The sequence below is a fragment of the Barbus barbus genome, assembly GCF_936440315.1.
Source record: "Barbus barbus genome assembly, chromosome: 43".
In the NCBI taxonomy this organism is placed as follows: Eukaryota; Metazoa; Chordata; class Actinopteri; order Cypriniformes; family Cyprinidae; genus Barbus; species Barbus barbus.
The window spans coordinates 3619072-3640410 of NC_136721.1; the positions used below are offsets into that span (position 1 = coordinate 3619072).

General features: G+C 43.3%; 1 protein-coding gene across 1 annotated transcript in view; it reads left to right on the plus strand.

Moving 5' to 3' along the window:
* Positions 1 to 19144, plus strand: part of LOC306862551 (BTB/POZ domain-containing protein KCTD16-like) — a gene marked incomplete at both ends in the record, with an annotated part of 78638 nt that extends 59494 nt beyond the window's left edge. The window contains one exon of the mRNA XM_079405413.1: positions 18684 to 19144. Within this exon, the coding sequence (XP_079261539.1) occupies positions 18684 to 19144 (461 nt within the window). The remainder of the gene's footprint in view (positions 1 to 18683) is intronic.
* Positions 19145 to 21339: the final 2195 nt, after the last annotated feature.

Genomic DNA, 21339 nt, shown 5'->3' on the forward strand with positions numbered 1-21339 from the left:
AAAATGTAAAAAAGGCAGCATGACCCCTTAAAATGTGCACACCTTGTCCTCAGCTTCTGATGCTGGTCCTGTGCCGCTGCGGACTGAAGAACTCACCCCCATTTTCATCTGAGATTTATAGGAGACCGAGGTGATCATGAATTTGTGCACAGATTACAGAGCTTATCACAACATTTTAAGGGGGCTGAGTTGAAATTTAGCTGGACTGAAGCAGGCCTTGTTAGACACACTCTTCAAGCGGCACTGTTGTCACGGGTGCTGCACCCTTCTCCTTCTCTTTTGCTCCTCCTCGCTCCACGGCTCGCTCTCTGTTCCAATTAAGTCACATGCCCTGTTTCTGGCATACATCCACTAATATGCAGTGACAATTCAGCTTGGTTTATTAAAAGTTGGGTTTTGAACCCAGAACTGTGTCAAAAGTACAAATTACACCATTGGACTAACACATACAGTACATACCTGTTTGAAAATGTTTTAAAACTATTTTTGATCTCTATTTCTTTATCTCTAAATTAATTTTAAAAAAGTGGTTTTATAATAGTCTATTTTCATCTATTAATTAAATACATTTTAATTAAGTTAATGACAACTAAAAGTTTTAATTTATTCATCCATTCATTCATGTATGTATTGATTGGAGAGGGTAACATCATACAAGTTCCCTATCTGTCGGTCACTACGAGTTATGTCGTGACGACATTAGGGGATTTACTTGAGAGCCCCGACTGCCTCTGATAAGAGAAAACGCCAATGAAATTTGGCTAGTGGATTTTGCATACCTGAGCCACTCCCCGTGCATACGGGTATAAAAGGGCGACAGGTGCATCCACTCATCAGATTTTTGCTTCGGAGCCGAGTGGATGAGAAATCTTCAAAACAGATCAGATCTCCACAAAGCCGTCTGCCTCGAAGTTTGTTCCTGGGTGGCGTTACGGTGCAGACAGCGGTGTCCCTGCAGCAGCGATTCCCCTGGGCACTTCACCTGAAAGAGCAAATTTCTAAAACACTGGGCGGTTCGCGTCTTTTTAAAGATGCCGTTCCGTCCGTGTTCTCTTGGTTGCGGTCGCTTCCTGTCCTCGGATGACGGTCACGAGCGTTGTCTTCAGTGTCTGGGCATCCAGCACGCTGAAGATGCGTTTGTGGATGAGTCATGCGCCTGTTGTGGGCGTATGAACATGGCAACGCTGCGTTCTCGCCTTTCCTTTCTGAAAGGATTGGCACCCTCTGCCGCCACCCGTCCCGGTCTCTCTGGCTCGAGCAGAGGACCGCCGGCTGGCGCTCTGGGAGATCTGAGGGTGACGGTAAGAGCTTCTCCGCCGGGCACGTCCCCGCGGACCTCTTACTCCTCCCGCAGCGCTTGTTCCGTCCGGTTCCTGAGTGATTTCGCTGGTTCGCCTCACGGGGCCGCCAGCATTTCATTCGGTGCGCCTCCCGAGGATCAGATGTCGATCGCGGCATCGGGGGATGGGCTTTCGTCCTTTGAGGATGAACGATCGGCGGGGCTGCCCCCCTCGGGTGTTGTCGCCACTGCCGATCCGGACCCAGAGCTGACGGCCATGCTTGCCCGGGCAGCCGTGAGTATCGGGCTGGAGGTCAACAGACCGCCCAGTCCCGAGCCCTCGCGGCTGGATGATTGGTTCATCGGCGCAAAACGCGACCAGCGGCCGCACTTTGCCCCGGTGCCTTTCTTCCCGGAGGTGCATGAGGAGCTGACGAAGTCGTGGACGGCCCCTTTCTCGGCCAGAAGCCGCTCGTCTCCCTCCTCCGTCCTCACTACCCTCGATGGCGGGGCGGCCAGGGGGTACGTGGATATTCCCCAGGTGGAGAGAGCGGTTGCGGTGCACCTGTGCCCGCAAAACGCCGCCACCTGGAGGAATCGTCCGCGTCTCCCGTCCAAAGCCTGTAAGCTGACGGCCGCACTCGCCGCCAAGGCCTACAGCGCTGCGGGCCAGGCCGCCTCTGCCCTGCATGCCATGGCCATCCTGCAAGTTCACCAGGCCAAGGCACTAAAACAAATGCACGAGGGTAGTCCCGACCCGGGGTTGATGCAGGAGCTGCGCACGGCGACTGACTTCGCTCTCCGGGCGACGAAAGTCACGGCGCGGTCCCTCGGGAAGGCGATGTCCACGTTAGTGGTCCAAGAGCGCCATCTCTGGCTCAATCTGGCCGAGATGAAGGACGTCGACAAAGTACGCTTTCTCGACGCCTCCATCTCCCAGACGGGGCTATTTGGCGACACTGTCGAGGGTTTTGCCCAGCAATTCTCGGCAGTACAAAAGCAGACGGAGGCAATTCAGCACATCCTCCCTAAACGGCGGGATGCTCCAGCTGCCACCGCTGGCCCAAGGGCCAGGCCCCAGTCTGCTGGTCGCCGTGGGCGCCCTCCTGCGTCCTCCAGAGCTGCTCCGCCCCGTGCTGAGTCGTCACCTAGGCCGGTGCGTCGAGCCTCTCGCAGGAGTGCGGCGCCCCCTGCGCCTCAGCCGGCCGCCAAGTCCTCCAGGAAGACGACAAAGCGGCCCTGACGCGCACAACCCGGAGATGGAGGAATTTGCTCTTTCCCAGGAGACGACGAGGCTAGCGTCGCTCCTTCCCCCGGAGGAGGGCCGGGTGGAGAATCCTGTGTTTTCTTTTCTTTCTGTTCCGCCACTGGCTCAAGGGCCAGTGGTACCCACATTGTCAAAGAAAGAGCAATTTCCCTTCCCTCCGGGTTCCCAGGTCTGCGGGCTGACAGTGTGCGACGCAATGCCTCCTCACTCTCACCCGAGACCCATATTGCCAGTGGCCAAGAGAGTGCGGTCTGGGGACGCGATGCCTCCCCGCGCACCTCTAGCCAGTCCCCCCGGGGACTTAGGGAGTTTTGTGGGGATGAGTCAGAACGCACTGCCTTCTGTTCCATCCAACCTTACTCCCCCTCGCTGCACCACTGCGGGCACGTCGATTGGGCCTTTGGTGCCGCTTGCACGGTATCTGGGGGCGTGGCTTGCGCTACCCAGCCCGTCTCGCTGGCTCATTCGCACAGTTCGACTCGGCTATGCGATTCAGTTCGCCAGGCGGCCGCCCAGGTTCAGCGGCATCCTCGAGACTTCGGTGGCAGTCCGAGATGCACCTGTCCTGCGCGAGGAGATTGCTGTCCTTCTGGCAAAGGGTGCAATCGAGCCGGTCCCTCCAGCCGAGATGAGGCAGGGGTTTTACAGCCCCTACTTCATCGTGCCCAAGAAAGGCGGTGGCCTTCGGCCAATCCTGGACCTGCGAGTCTTGAATCGGGCCCTACACAAGCTCCCGTTCAAGATGTTGACGCAGATGAGTTCACTCCGTGGATTGGTTTGCAGCGATCGACCTGAAGGATGCTTACTCTCATGTCTCGATTCGCCCTCGACACAGGCCGTTCCTACGGTTTGCGTTCGAGGGGCGGGCATGGCAGTACAGGGTCCTCCCCTTCGGGCTCTCCCTGTCTCCCCGTGCCTTCACGAAGGTGGCGGAGGGCGCCCTTGCCCCGTTACGGGAAGTGGGCGTCAGGATCCTCAACTATCTCGATGATTGGCTCATCCTGGCCCGATCGCGAGAACAGTTGGGTGGTCACAGGGACCTGGTGCTCCGGCACCTCAGCCAGTTGGGGCTTCGGGTCAACTGGGAAAAGAGCAAGCTCTCCCCCGTGCAGAGAATCTCTTTTCTCGGTGTGGAGTTAGACTCTGTGAGTATGATGGCACGTCTCTCGGACGAGCGTGCCCAATCAGTGCTGAACTGCCTGAGTTCCTTCAGAGGCAGGACAGTGGTTCCGCTGAAACAGTTTCAGCAGCTCCTGGGGCATATGGCATCCGTAGCCGCAGTCACGCCGCTCGGGTTGCTTCATATGAGACCACTTCAGCACTGGTTACACTCACGGGTCCCGAGATGGGCATGGCGCCGCGGGACACGTCGTGTCACCATCACGCTATCGTGTCGCCGCTCTTTCAGCCCCTGGTCGGACCTTGCCTTCCTACGGGCCGGGGTGCCCTTAGGACAAGTGTCCCGGCATGTTGTTGTCACAACAGATGCCTCCAGCATGGGCTGGGGCGCTATATGCAACGGGCAGGCAGCCTCGGGGCTCTGGAGGGGGCCTCGACTGCTTTGGCACTTCAACTGCCTAGAGCTGTTGGCAGTGCATCTGGCCTTAAAGCAGTTCCGGCCACTGCTCCTAGGCCAGCACGTGTTGGTCCGCACGGACAACACTGCGGCTGTTTCGTACATCAACCGGCAGGGAGGTCTACGATCACGCCGCATGTCACAGCTCGCCCGCCATCTCCTCCTCTGGAGTCAGTCACAGCTCAAATCGCTGCGCGCCGTCCACATTCCGGGGGAGCTCAATCGTGCAGCCGACGCGCTCTCACGACAGCTCACTTCCCCGGAGAATGGCGACTCCATCCCGAGACGATCCGGCTGATTTGGAGTCGATTCGGGGAAGCTCAGGTAGACCTGTTTGCTTCCCGCAAGTCCTCCCACTGCCAGCTGTATTCCCCCTGGCCGAGGCCCCCCCCCGGCACGGACGCACTGGCACACAGCTGGCCTCGGGCTCTGCGCAAGTATGCGTTTCCCCCAGTGAGCCTGATCGCACAGACACTGTGCAAGGTCAGGGAGGACGAGGAGCAGGTCTTGTTGGTTGCGCCATATTGGCCCACCCGGACCTGATTTCCGGAACTCACCCTCCTCGCGACAGCCCCTCCCTGGCGCATCCCTCTGAGGAAGGACCTTCTTTCTCAGGGGCTCGGCAACATACGGCACCCGCGTCCGGCTCTGTGGAACCGCCATGTGCGGCTCCTGGATGGGACGCGGCAGACTTGAGTGGCCTGCCACAGGCTGAAGTGGAGTCTGTTCGCGGACTGGTGTTCTTCTCGGCGGGAGGACCCCCGAAGATGCACGATTGGAGTGGTGCTTTCTTTCCTGCAAGAGAGGTTGGAGCGCGGGCTGTCGCCCTCCACCTTGAAAGTGTACGTGGCTGCTATTGCGGCCCATCACGATGCAGTGGACGGCCGGTCCCTGGGGAAGCACGATCTCATCGTGAGGTTCCTGAGGGGTGCCAGAAGGTTAAATCCTCCTAGGCCACCCCTGATGCCCTCCCGGGATCTCTCTATTGTCCTGGCTGGACTTCAGAGAGGTCCCTTTGAGCCGCTGGACTCAGTCGAGCTGAAATTCCTGTCGGCCAAGACAGCGCTCCTGACCGCGCTCACTTCCATCAAGAGGGTCGGGGACCTTCAAGCATTTTCGGTAAGCGAAGAGTGCCTTGTGTTTGGGCCGGCCTACTCTCACGTTGTCCTGAGACCCCGGCCTGGATACGTGCCTAAGGTTCCCACCACGCCTTTCCGCGATCAGGTGGTGAACCTGCAAGCACTGCCCTCGGAGGAGGCAGACCCAGCCTTGGCGTTGCTGTGTCCCGTAAGAGCGCTGCGCATATACGTGGACCGCACCCGGAGCTTCAGAAGCTCTGAGCAGCTCTTTGTCTGCCACGGAGGTCAGCAGAAAGGGAAGGCTGTCTCCAAGCAGAGGTTGGCCCACTGGATAGTGGATGCCATCGCCTTGGCGTACCAATCCCAAGGCGAGCCGTGCCCCCTCGGGGTGAGGGCTCACTCCACACGGAGTGTTGCCTCCTCCTATGCGCTGGCGCACGGCGCCTCTTTGGCAGACATCTGTAGAGCTGCGGGCTGGGCGACACCGAACACCTTCGCGAGATTTTACAGTCTCCGCGTTGAGCCAGTCTCTTCCCGTGTGTTGGGTAACAGGTAAGTGGCGGGAAGAGTTGGCCGGTGTCACGCTTGCTGCGCCATTCCCCCTTACCCGGGGATACGAGCGCCTATTCTCTCCTCCAGTTAGTTCCCCGAACGGCGAACCCTGGCGGAGTTCCTCCAGCACCCCCGGCAGTCAGGCTGGGCGGAGCAGTCTGACGCCAGGCCCAGTACCGGTGTTAGCTTGCCCGGGTCTCCGGTCAGCCCCTGTACTCGGCTAGGTGCCCGTGCGGCCTGATTCCCTTCGGGTGATCCCACACGTGTATTCATCCACGGTACGGTTTCCCTCATGGTAAACCCGTGTCTTCCCTTTGACAGAGCTCTGTCAGGCCCTGCTGGCAGCCTTCCTCCCTTCTCCTAGGTAGGATCTGCCCCAGGGTCCAGGCGTATGTAGCACTGCCCCAGGCTTGGGCCAGTCCATACCAGTGTCTCCACACGTTACCTCCCTTCGGGCAGGGTGTGGCCTCCGTAGCGCCCTTCTCCGGAAGGCTCGCTTCCCCGTCGTTACTGCCGGGCTGTAACAACAAACAGGAAAGACTTGAAGCAATCTTTCATAGAAGGTCGAAATCCCTTCCGATTTCTGGGGAAAGGAACAGCGGCTTGGCTATCTCCAGCAGCAATGTACTCAGTGGTCCCTGCGGGCACCAAGGTTAGCGAATTTGCGCTGGGGCGACGGGAAGGTTGCGACCTTCGCATCGCATTTGTCTGTCACGCGCTAGCTTGTCAACATCTGCATGCCACAAGGTCGTGACGGGGTTCAGGTTGTGGCGCTTTCCATAGACCCCTAATGTCGTCACGACATAACTCGTAGTGACCGACAGATAGGGAACGTCTCGGTTACGTACGTAACCCTCGTTCCCTGATGGAGGGAACGGAGACGTTATGTCCCCATGCCACAATCTTGAACCATCGCTGGTTGCCAGGGACACGTTCTCGGCTCCTCAGCGGAAAACCTGATGAGTGGATGCACCTGTCGCCCTTTTATACCCGTATGCACGGGGAGTGGCTCAGGTATGCAAAATCCACTAGCCAAATTTCATTGGCGTTTTCTCTTATCAGAGGCAGTCGGGGCTCTCAAGTAAATCCCCTAATGTCGTCACGACATAACGTCTCCGTTCCCTCCATCAGGGAACGAGGGTTACGTACGTAACCGAGACGTTTCATATAAAATTAAAATTTTAATCACCAGATAATATAATGCCAAAGGTGAGATACCATATAGCACAACCCAATTTGCTGTATCATGTCAGTCTATATCAGAGCTTTAGTGGATGTTATACACCCATGACTAAGCAAGTATATGGAGTATATAGTGATTATTTGGAAATAACCCAAATGTTAATGCTTGTAACCCAGGCTTTCTCACATACATACAGAGTTCTGGCATGCAACTCTAGGTGGCACATTCCGATAGGTCTAACTCAATCTGACCTAAAGACATCATTATCACACGGAACAGCTGATTGGTTTTCACCTGTATCGGTAGCCAATGAGCTCTCTGCTCAACATTCAAATATATCGACTAGTGATTGTTGTAGCAGTTCACAGCGTGCTTCAGAAACCCTTCACCTTCCCCAGCTCCACTTGTATAGCTCTGCTACGAGGTGATTCATGTATGCTATAGGGGGTTATTTCCTCTGTTATATTTGCAGCAGCAGTATTTCTTACATACTCACTGCAGCATGTTGTGTTTGTTTTGGCAGTAGCAAGTCTCAGTACTTGCTCTGCTGCAGTAGCAGCGTAGCAGATCTATTCCACCAAGACCAAATACGTTTACATTGTCATGTACATTACCATGCGAATCCCTCCGAGAGTTGTCATGACAGAAATAAAAATAAAGCAAGCAGGATTATCATTGTTAACTAAAACTGAAACTAAAACTAAATAAAATAAATAAAATAATAAAAAATGTTACTTGAAATAAACCTTAACAAAAATAAAATAAATTAATAGAAAACGAAATAAAATAAAATATATAATAAAATAAAACAAAATAACATTTTATTTCAGATATTTGGCAAAAATAAAATAAGATATTTAAAAAAAATTAAAAACTAACAAAAATGACAGAAAATACACAAAAATAACTAAAACTAACTAAAATGAAAGTGAAAACAGAAAATAAAAAATAAAAAAAATCTAATATAAATATATCGCTAATCTTATATAAATATATCTCTAAAGAGATATCGCTAAAGAGATTTTTTAACTTCTTAAGCCATTTTATTTATTTTTTTATTCAAGAAAAAAATATCTAATTGAAATAGAGCTGGATTTACTACAGTGTTGTTTAATGGCAACAATAGGTCTTGACTTTATTTTCCAGTTTTCGTCAAGAGACTGAGACATTTTTTCTTCTTTAAATGTAACTGCTCATTGCACACTTTAGCACATAGACCTTAAAGATAAGCATCTGGGTTTGGTTGTGGGGTGAGTTTGGAACCATGACAAGAAGATTCATTCTCGATGCACAGTATTGATCCAGTACCTATCACCCCTGTCTCAGCCTCCATCAGCCTCTCACTTTGCTTCAGTTATTAAGCAGGCAAGCGTGTCTTTTTCCTGATTTTGTGACTCTGATCCCATCGCACAGGGAGAGGGAGATCTCAGTACTGCTCTAGTTTAAAGTGCTGTCACATTGTTTATCGGCGATCTCGATCTGCAGGTGCAGGAGTAAACGCAGCATCAACACTTTCTTCCAGCGGTCAGTTAGATAAATAAGCCCTGCCAATATGTTTGTTCTTTGTAAGCGCTGCTGCAGGTGTGAACGCTGCTAGAGGCACAGAGACCTTGGCAGAAAAAGCTACTTCAAAAATGATCAGACAAAGCAGTCTGGTTTGATACACTGACAGATGGAGTCTATTAAGGGACATTCATTGAATATCAGTAGTAGTGTTAGTGAAGTATTTATGGCAAAAGAAGAAAAAAAATCAATAACACTTTAAGGACCAATTCTCACTATTAACTTATTGGCTGTTTAATACTTATAAAGCACATATTAATTACTTATTCTGCACGATCATATTTTAGATTCTTTAATTCGACCCCATGCCTCGTTTATTGAGGCAAAATTTGTAGTTATTCATTAGTTAACAGTGAAAATTGGTCCCCAAACTAAAGTCTGACCAAAAAAAAATCATATTTTTACATTAATGCATTTGGCAGATGCTTTTATCCAAAGTGGTTTACATTGCATTCAAGGCATTTAGCTACTTTACTATTCTTTACTGTTTGAGCTACAGGAGAGTCTGTTCTTGTCATGGTTTCAACCTCACTCAACAACCAAACGGCGCTTCTAGTGGCTAGATAATGTACTGCGACTCACACTCTAGGTCTAGGTCAACAACCAAACCCAGGTTTTAATTTTCATGACCATTTCCACCTCTACTCTGGAAAAGTGTCTGCTGAACATTGTTTGTAACACAGTCATGCAGATGCTGCTCACTCTCAGATAGATGCTGAAAACTGCATATTCATCTTTACAAATATATTTAAATACACAATATTCATCTTGGTATTACATTCAACAGTACACTTTTAATTTCATGGATTATTTCATATTTGTATGCAAAGGACTAGAATTAGTAATGGGAAGATTGGATCATCTCATCAACTACTGTGAATTACAATCAAAGGCAGTCAGGAAGTCAGTGTCGATATCTACAGTAGCTCTAGAGTGCAATTGAGTGACGAAAAGCAACATGATAAAAGTATTGCATGGTATTTTATAGCAACAACTACACCAAATTACCAAGAATAATTATGAATAACTTGTGCCCGTTGTGTTCCCTTGAATTTAATAGCTACATTGTTGTTGCAAAATACCATCAGTAAAGCATAGTAGGTCCCAAGGACAATTTCAATAGCATCCCACCTAATTTTGTCTCAGAAATGTTTTTGCTTATTATTTTATGAAAAGAATTCCTTTTGATCTATGCAAATGTCAGAAGTAAGAGCTGATCCTTGAAGATTACACTCTTATACAAACACTAATTGCAAAGGTTTGATATCCAGAAATTCCTCTGAAACATAAGAGGGCCTGATGTGGTTGCGGTAATATGAATTATTCTTGACATTCTTATTAAATAAAAAGGGATGATATTCATGATGCAAACTTAAGAAATTGCACTCTGAAATCCCTCATTCTGTGTTAGTATCACAGCATGCCCTTTTAGGAGAGATTATGGGAAATGCTGACTTTTTGTTTAAAGTCAACATAAAATGTCCATATTTCTGAGTGAAACTGAATATTGAATGCAAAAGTGGGTTAACCCTGATCTTGAAAAGTGGGCATTCCATACCAAAATGAAGCCAAGTGTTTTAATGGAAAGTGTCAAATAAGAGGTTTGCTGACGTCAGTCGAACACGAAAGTTATATGTCAAAAAAATTTCTGATGTCTTGTATACAGTAAGACCAGGAAAATATGAAAGTGCTGTCATCATTTACTCACCTTCATGTTGTTCCAAACCTGTATGACTTTCTTTCATCTGTAGAGCACAATGATTGTAACAATATTGTTTTGTTCATCCAAGTCAAAGAGACATGAGCAATAATTCAAAAGTATAAAACTATTAAAAAAAGTTTAAATGGGAAATATGTAATCGTTTTCATGGCCAGAAATAGATGGGCCTAATTAAGACGACTCCATCACTACAGAGAACACAGCATGCCTGGCTGACAGCTGGCATATTGCTCAGCAGTTGAGGCAGTCTTGCTTAAACTGTGCATGGAGAATGGCTTGATGCTCGCTAGAAATAAAAGACACATGGACAAGCATGCGGACACACACACACTATCTCTTCAGTGGAATTTGCACCGCTATCACATGGCAATTCGTACATATTTTACGAGGTGGCTAATTCGTACGACCTCATTGGTACGATTTAGTACGATTTGTCTAAGCCCCAGTGACGGGTAGGTTTAGGGGCGGGGTTAGTTGTAGGTCATTCATACAAATTCACACGAATTGACAACTCGTAAAATATTTACTTTTACATTTATTCATTTAGCTGACGCTTTTATCCAAAGCGACTTACAATTGCTATATATGTCAGAGGTCGCACGCCTCTGGAGCAACTAGGGGTTAAGTGTCTTGCTCAGGGACACATTGGTGTCTCACAGTGGATTCGAACCCGGGTCTCTCACACCAAAGGCATGTGTCTTATCCACTGCGCCATCGATTTAGCAAAAATCGTATGAATTTGTAGGAGTGAGCTCGTACAAATTTGTACGAATTAGCCACCTCGTAAAATATGTACTTTTTAAATAACGTTTAAAACTTAAAACATATGACTTTCCCCAACACTGATTGAGTTTTTCTACTTAATTACATTACTTGTTGTTTCTTTGTAATTTACTAGCTTTAATTTCTCAGTGAAAATTGTTTTTATATTATTTTTCAGTGTAACCCTCCAAACACACCTGCAAAATCTGTTTTGTGCACAGTTTGCACCTTTGATCGCTTGTTAATGGAGAATTCAGCAGACTAGTAACATTTGGTATACTTTGCATTGCTACACTGCTGACATTTGCCAACGTACTTGAATCTTCTTTTATCGTTTGATTAATAGCAGCTACCATTATAACCATGCACAAACATCTCTTTCTATTCTGATTACCCACTGATGTCTACTTGGATAGCCCAACACTAATGTCACCAATTGTGTGAAGCACAACTTTCCAGAATGTTTTTCTTCACTGTTCCTAATAATGATCTTCTCAAACTAATGATAGTTTGAAATGTTTTATTGTTTGTTGTATTCCTCATTTGTAAGTCACTTTGAATAAAAGTGTCTGCTAAATGAATAAATGTAAATGGATATGGCACAATCTATAATGGGCTTAATTTATTTGTGTGTTTGAGATGAAGGATGGCATGGATTTAGCTGTCTCTTCCTGTCTAACGGGCAGTCCTTGGCCAGAATAATCTGCAGTGTGGTCCAGACTTTATGCTGCAAGTCATAAGTCTGGCTATGTGGGTCTATTGACACCTTAACAAATTTATTGCTAATAGTTCTTCTATGGCCGGAGATTCAGAGATTGTGACTCCTGCCAGAAACTCTGACGTGAGGTACAGTGTCCAAACTCGTTAAAAAATAGTGCATCAGTGACGTGACAATGAGACTGATTTTTGCTTGCATGGCAGTGCCGACGTTTATCTTCCCTTGCCATCTTCAGCATGTTGCCAAGGTATATGACAAGAATCAATCGGGGTCTGATGATGGCTCAGACACCTTCACCAGCTGTCTGATGTATTGATACGGCCAGAGTGCGAGTGAAGATGGATGGCTGGGCGGCCGGGTGGACAGATCGGGGCGGTGTGTGTTGGAACAGCAGATTGATCAGGGCTTGATTGTCGGCACACAGAGGCAGAGAAGCTGTGACGGGGTGCTGCCCCTGTCAGCTGTTGTAGAAATGTTGAGGTATAGCAGGCAATGGCTTGTGGACACACATTTGTTTAGATTGAAGCATGAATTATCTGATTAATTTTGAGCATTTCTAGTGTCACTCTTCACTGTAGCCTCAAAAAAACTTGTGCTAATAGCATGTGTTTTATATGTAATAATGTAGCCAAAAACTAAAAATAACTATTCAGAACATTCATTTTATATATATTTTTTTGTGTGCTTTACATTGAGTTAGCCAAATAATGTTTTTTGTCAAATATTTAAACTTTTTTTTTTTTTTTTTATCTTTATTGAATATGTTATGCATTTCATTTTATCTGATAAAAAAAATGACTAATTAATTGTACTTTTTCTTATCCCAGCTTTTAAATTTTGATATTTTGCTAAAAGGATGCATGGTAGTGTTTGCTGGTGAATATATTAATATTGTTTATATAACAATCATTTTAGTTATTCTAAAGACTGTGTAATTAAACTAATTTAAACACACTGACAGTTATAATAATGTCTCTTCCATTAAACAAGTCCATTTATCAAGGATTCTCTTTACTAAATGCCTGGTTATTCACTTCTGGGATGGAAACACAAGAAGATCTCTAATGGCAAAGCAGACAGAAAACCCACATAGATGATGCAGTCCCTTGTATTCTTCAAGGAATAGATCACCCAAAATTTAAAATAATAATTTTCTCATCCTCATGTTATTCTAAAGCCGAATGACTTACTTTCTTCCATGCAACACAAAAGGAGAACGTTTGAAAAATCTTCAAATGACTCTTTTACATAGAACAACAGTTCAAAGTGACTGTGACTGTGACTGACTGTCAGGCTCAAAAAATAAATAAAATGGTCCATATGACTATATTCCAAGAATTCTCCTTTTGTGTTCAATTGAATAAAAAAAAAGTACTTTGCTTTGCAACCACAATACAAGTCGATAAACACTAATAGAAAATACTAACCTTGGTGATGCAGAGTAAAGGTCTCTGCACAATGAGTCCGAAATTTTCGCATGTTAAAAAAATAAATAAATACGACCTCACGTTGTGTCAATCACATTTGCACATTGCCTCCAAAACATTCGTCTGTCAAAAAAATTTTTGGATCAGGGTCGATTTTCTGCATTTTCGCATCCATAGCATGCATTTTGATAGGAAAGGATGGGGAATACAAAACAACGGAAAAACACATGTGAAAACTTCGGTGCAATGACCTTAAGGATGTGCACATCGGTACTCACAAGCTGCTTATTTGTTATTGATACCTTTAAAAACATTTTGATTAAAATTGTTTTAATAAAAAAAAGTGGGTTATTTCTCCACTTTCAAATGTTTTAAGAAGTTTTCATAATTCTTGTGCTAAAACCTGGCATGGACTTATATCACATGACTGTAAGAAGTGAGTATATATACACAACACCATGCACAGAGACACTCGCCTCCACATTAAACTGAGATAGATGGACAGAATGGCAGAAAGGAAATGTAGTTTGGTGTAGTGGCTCCTGTTGAAAAAGATACAGTAATATGCAATGCTATATGATACATGGTATTTTATTTACATTTATATTAAAATATATCACTTTATTATTAATCATATTAATATGAATCATATTAATATTTCTGTAAAATACAAGATATTTTTTTACACCTATTGTTACACAGTTTTATTTAATTGTGCTCAAATTCACTCAAATGTTTTATGACCAGTATGTATATATACACTTTATTTTGATAGTCCACTTTAGACATTCTACGAACTATAAGTAACTTTGTAACTACATGTTAACTACATGTCTACTAACTCTCTGAGTAGACTGTTAGGGTAGGTTTAGGGTTAGTAGACTAAGTTGACATATACTTGCAAAGTTCCTCATAGTCAGTACAGTATGTAGTATGTTATGGACCCATCAAAATAAAGGGTAAGAAGTTATTAAGCAGACAGTCTACCTATACTCTAATGACTACTAGTTGACATGTAGTGTAAAGTATACAATTGGAATAAAGTGTTACCATATATATACATACATACACACATACACACACACACAAAAAAAACTCAGTACTATTATATACATTAATGAACTTATTCAGTATTTACCCTTGACCGACTACATTATTCACTTTTAGGCATTTTTAAAAGCATGGCATTTGTCAACACTGCTTTGGCGCATCCTGTTAATTCCGTTTAGACAAGAAAATTGGCCACCAGCTGATTTAGCTGTTTTGCCAAGTCAGGGCCCATTTTTCAAAACACCAATTATGAGGCCTCGACTCATCGATCAAAGGTCCCTTTTTATACTGACTGACACAAATTAATTCCAGAGCAGACTCTGCCACATAATGAGAAGCGCAACTTCCTGTCATTTTTGTTGGGCCTCTTACTGTCCCAATAAAGATAGGTCATGTTTTAAGCACTATGGATATTTATCGGCATACTGTTTCCCACGGTTGTTACTGCATAAAGCACTCAGTGTGTTTTCATTTTAAAATCATATTTATACTTCATCACATATGCTTGAGGTGGATCCCTAGAGGTTTGATGTGTGTTTTGCAACACAGCACAACAGTTTTATTGCAGTGTTGGCAATACAAGGTCTCTATTGCTGGTGTGGGATCAATAGAGCTACCGAATAGTTTCACTGCAGCAAATGAACATCTTTCTGGCACTTACAGCATGATTATACACCCTGTGAACCTTCTTAATTCTTAACAGGCTGCGAATAAAAGTTCCAAATATATTTATAGTTGACATTTTGTGATTCTGTGATGAAAATGAAAGTTGAAAGTGCAACAGATGCACTGAACTGTTAATGACATCTAATAACTGATTACCTAAATAGGTTTCATCTCATTTAAAATAAAAGGGATTCAAGTATATATAGTGATATTATGTACTATATGTTCATATATATTTATCCACTGAGTCCAGATTGTAGGATAATTTGATATGCACACTACTGTGTTTCATGTCGAAAGATGATAATTTGACAGTGAAGGTCTATACTCGCCAAATCTAGATTGCTAAATGTGGACACAACTGCACAATTACCTTTTATATTATATTTAATTATAACTATGTGGCCCTGACTTTGTGCATAAACATTCATATAGGCGGCTAATGGGTTTGATCAAGTGCCGCCACTCTCGCTGTGAATCATTTTTGACACCCCGACTTTCATTTGCATAATTAAATGCAAATGGATTGAGGTTGCATAATTAAAAATCTGACATGGATCAGTGTTGTGAAATAGCGTGGATCGGTGTGGTGGAGAATAACAGATATAGTTCATCACTGACAGGCCTTAGAAAACACAGCCTGTGTAATTGGCTTCACTCTGTTGGGTGAATAGAGCTGAATGCTGTCTGTCTCTCACCCCTGATTGTAGTGCTTTGTGGCTTACATAAAAGCACACAGTATGTTTTTGTGGAGTAAGCCTTATTATACTGGTGCTAAGATGATCTCTGCTTTCAACACAGGTTTTCTGGAACACTGTAACACCATTTCCAGTAAGTTTTACTTGCACACGTGATGAGACAATAACATAGCAACCCAGGCTCATTGGAAATATATCAAGGCTCCAGACTGTGACCAAATGGTGTCATTTTGCGACCACATTTTCTGCCGGTACGAGTAAATTTTGTGGACAGTCACACTGGCGCGACCACCGCATTGTTCAACTCACGCTGCTATTTCTGTTGCATATGAGAAACATCAAACAGCAAACGAAACAAAAACGTAACAAAATCCCACTACTCGTTTGACTGTTTATCATTTCGGACCGTGACGCAAACAAACTTGTCTGAGGTCAGAACAGCTTTACTCAGGAACCAAAGTTGATTTCACAACACTGTTACAGCACAGCGCTGCGAGATCCAGCAAGAAGTGTTTGAATTCACCGCATAATGAATAAAGGTTGCTGTGACATCTAGTGAGATGCATGCAAATTCTGCACAGAAATCTCTTTTATAGACAGATCAAACAGCGCTGACGTAGAAAACAAGAAGCAGTAACGCTAACTGTAACCATGGTGTTGTGGTAGAAATAGTCAAATGTTACATTATTCATTTCAGGGTTTGTACAACCTTTTGAGAGAGAAATTCAATCAATTTTCAATGACTTACAAGCATTTCACACAACTGTTGCCAGCACTTTAAAGCTCCAAAATGATCCAATTTGAATGTTATTTTCAATGGGATGACCAAAATATACTGTGGTGAACAAACACTTGTAAAATTAAATACATCAAATCACCATTATAATCTTTAGATGGCAACAGAGGAGCACTTATATTGGCTTATTAGACATTCATTTAAACATTTTCCTTTATATTTTGAAATTATAAGATACGAATTATAAAATCACTAGGCTATAATAAAATATCAAATCATCAAGAAATCAGATTTTGACAGAGTTTTGCTCTTTTTTGTGTATGAAGAAAAAAAAAAAAAAAAAAAAAAAAAAAAATCACAAAGTGCTTTGAAAAACTTCAGTTTCTTCAATTTGCGACTCAATCACACATAATCACTGAAGTTGTTGAACAGTTCTATATAAGACTATAGAAGAATAATGGAACATTTAATAAGAGTACAATATATACCTTTTCTACATAAAAAGTTTTAGATTTTGCATGTTACTGTTGGTGAGCTTCCCAACTCAAGCTTAATGGGTCACTGTCAAGTGTGTATAAACATGAAATTAACAAGAAATGAATATTTAATATTATTAGGAACTGCACTTATTAATGCCAAACAATAGTATTGTCACGGTGTGTACACACGAGGGAGGAACAAGGAACACGCATACGAGGATGAAACTCAAATAACATACTTTACTGGACGTCAGGCAGGCCAAGACACAGACAGGAACACCAGGGAATAACAAGTAGACCAGACGAAATGGCACTACACAGACAGGACTATAAATACCACAGGTAAATTAACAGACATGGCTGGACAAGGATAAACTACTAATGACATGAAACGAGAACAGGAAACAAACCAAATATGGGCACAAGAGGCAGGAACACATGACACACACACAACAGTTCCCTTACAAGTATACATATATATATATATATATATATATATATATATATATATATATATATATATATATATTTTATTTTATTTTTTTTATTTTTTTTCTCATATCCCTCTGAAATTAGAATACTGCACATTGTAATTTCTATGATTTAAGTCTATTTATTATCAAAGTATTTGTCAGAAAATATGTGAATGATTGCATTGCAGGCTTATTTAAGGTGTGCCCCTAAATTTTCTGCTTGTGTTCCTAAAAATTGTCAGTCACGCTTTATATGGTCAAGGTGACGTTTCTGCAACACCTTACATTTCGTGGCAGTTGCAAAGTGAAGTGTCCAGTGAGTGGTGCTAAAATGTGCATTCGAAAGCTGTATTGCTGCATTTTTATTACGTTGCTTCAGGTGCATGTTGTGGCGGTTCAGAGTTTTGTAGAAATGTATGTAGAGGCACGTATTTCCATTGAGCCTGAATAGTTATATAGCATACTACTGTTGGAAATGGTGCAAATAGCCAGTCTTGTTGGCAACACTAGCTCTGCCCACCATTGTGTTTGCATTTATTAAGTAAAAATAAAGGAAATGTTCAAAAAGTGGTACTAAATATGGTAGCAGGTATTTAATAGGCCTATAAGACCACATTTACACTGCAGGTCTTGATGAGAGGTCTTCATCCTCCATTGCACCATTGAAAAGAGTCATGTGATCACAGATGTTGTCCACCTAAGTTGACTTCATTCACCAATGTCGCTTTTTTAAAGATGCAAGACTCGTTTTTACAGGAATATCCAATCTGTCTACTTACATGCCAGATTCAAATACACGTATCTGACTCATTTTCAGATTTATTTCCACATATGAATGAGGCATGAAACCAAACTGAGAATATCGGAATCCATGTGCTTTTTTCCTGTTTCCACGTTTATGTAATCCGATCTGTGCAAAATAGGTGGAAATATATTGGAACTGGGTCACTTGAACCATCTAATATAAATGTGGCCTAATTGAAATGGATGCTTTGTTCTCATGCATGCAGCCAATATTGTTACCACGATCAAAACTATTGTTCTCTTCCTGGGCTTTTATTAATTAACAGGTTCCATATGGTTAGGGGTAGAAGCAGGATTGGGCTCTAGGGATAGAGAGAAGTTCTCAATAGCCGCTTTTCCACTGTCGGTGGGCTAAAAAGCCCTTACCATTGATCCCGAGGAGGCCAGATCAAGGCCTGGAAGTAACAATGGAAACCCATCTGGCCTTGGCACGCACTAGAACTTGGCCCGACAGTGGAAATGCGGCTAATAAAGCAGCATCCATTTGTATATTTATTGAATAAAATCATATACACTGAAAATTCGGTTGGACAGAACGCTACGGTGTACTATACATGGCATATTATTCAGTAAGCAGTACACTAGTATTCCATATACATAATCCATGTCACCCTTCAGGCCTTGAGTGAACTCTTCTCTTCTCTTTTCCAGGTGGCCCGTCTCGCTGGTCATCTCCACCTTGCGACTGCTGCTGTAAGGGTCACAAAGGTGAAGGCGAAGGTGAGAGTGGAACCTCCTTCAACGAACTCTCCACCTCCAGCTCAGAGAGCCACTCTGAGGCCAGCTCCCCACAAGGTACCGTCATCCGTGGGCCGGTGAGCCGACAGACGCATGTGCAAACGTTGGACAGGCCTCCCAAGAAAGGGCCCGTTCAGCATCTCCTGCAGCAGCAGCAGTCCGAGCAGCGTCGCAAGAGCGACCTACTCCGGACGCTCACTGCAAGTTCCCGGGACACCAGCACCTGCAAGAAGCGGCCAGCGAAAGAAAAGTTGACTGTGGAAGAGGAGCTGGAGAAGTGCATCCAGGACTTCCACAAGATCAAGATTCCCGAGCAATTTCCCGAGCGCAAGTACATGTGGCAAGCCGACCTCCTGCGCAAATACCGTCTTTGAGGAATGGTGGTAACCTAAAAGCGCAAGCTACAATAGCGTACGTGTTCACTACTATTACTACAACTACTATTGCTAGTACACACCACACTACTACTGCCTCTGACTTGTTGTCAATGTTGCTCAATAACCCGAGCGACCACTTCATCCGCTTGAACGCTAATTGTTTACTTGTAAACACCTACATTTTTGTAGAGTTTCAGAGAGACGCGAGTGTTTTTCGAAAGACGCGCAACTACTTGTCTCTTTGGTTTCGGTCTCCCTTGCTGAGTTACACTTTGTGTGTAATTGTGTTTGTTACAACTGAATTTTTGACCTCGGTATGTTAGTGCCACAGCGATTGAGTTGAGGCGGCCCAGAGGTTGAAAGATGAATGTGTATCCACCTCATAAATAATGCATGTGGTCCCAATTGTGCCCTTTCTAAGAATAGCCACTGCCTAGGCGGATGTGAGAGTGGGTTTCCATTTCAGCACACTGAGAAGCACAGAAGACCATGGAGCCAACCGTTTTCCCTTTTTCGGATTCTCCACGTTCCATTTTCATACCTCACCCAAGCTACAATCAAAGACCCCTCCGCGTATAGTCACGGCATAAAAGGGGTGTGGGTGGAAACTCAATACCATCACATAAAGGCTTTGAAACTGCTGCTTGCAACATTGATTTAAACATGATATCCCAAATGGGAGTAGATGATGGCATACTCCTGAGGTAAAAGGTTAAATATGGAAAGTTTGGAAAATTCATGACAATAACAGGAAAGGGTTAGGTTTATATCCTGGAAGCAATCAAACATTTATCAACATCAACATAGTTTAGGGTTGTGCAATCATTTTGCTGAACACATTTTACTGTTCATTCCATCACTAATAATAGTGAGCGAATATGAGAAATTGAAGACTTCTGGTTGTATGTTCTGGAAGTACTATTAAATTAAATGAGACCTAGACATAATTCATTGGAAACATATTGGTGTACATAATGGTTAATAATGAACATCATCCTTAATAAACACACCAATAAAGCTTAGATACGTTTTGTTTAATTTAACTTTTAACATTTTGCAAGGATGTTAGAAACCAATATAAGCACCACAAGTTGCTGCAACTGAGTTTATTTTAAAATTTTGCTAGACAGACCTCGTTGTAAGGAGAATGGATTAATAGCTTAAAATAATATTTAAATAAAAAACTAAAATAGCATTTATTTTAAAACTGTTAAATTACAATTGATAATTATGGAACATTATCTGCATCTTCATTATTCATTTTCAAATATTTCTTTTTTCACTACTTTCCAATATTTTATACCTTAATTGTTTAAGATGAACAGCCTTAAACTGAGTTTATACCTTAAAAATGTTTTTAATGTTACACAATTAATTACAAAAATGTGACTAGATGTTCAAAGAAAGGCACATATGTTTATATAGTATATCACATCTTCACAGATTTTATGTATAAAATGTAAACCTTTTGATTTGTATTGCATTCTGTGTACTGAGGCATCTACTGTTAACATATATATATATATATAAAATTTAAAATAATTAACATTTTCAGGTTTCTGATAATAACGCAATTGTATTACTATAAATAAAAGATGTCTTTAATTTCACTACACTCTGTGAAGTGTGAAAGACACCAGATGCACGCTTGTGATGAATTCGATTCAGAACGGTTTGAGGAGTAAATGACGGACAAAATGACTTGCAAACTGTCTTTTCTCAAAGTAGCCCTTTGAATTGGAATATAAATTAAAATCCACTGAGTGCTAATCAAAATGTAGCCTCCAGCCTATCATTCTCCTATCATGAAGGCTATTTACCAGAAATATAAAAATGAAAGGGCAGAGAGAATATCATCTGTAATAGAATAGATTATGTATTATCTGTGTGCATAAAAGGATGCAGTAAAATCATTATTTTATTGCACAGGTTTCCTACTTTTTTTTCCCCCAAACACCGTCCATATTGTAAAATAATAACATTGCAAATCACTTTTAAATAACATTGAAATGTATTTTATATAAATTGCATTTGTAATCTGTAAGAGATTACTCTTAGATCACTCAAGACAGCTAAATCATAATAAAAGTGTTTGGAATCCATATGAATTATATAATAAAGTACCAGATGAAGCTACAGTAACTGAATGGGAAAAGACCCAATTGTGGAATTAAAGTTGAGCTGTTGTATGT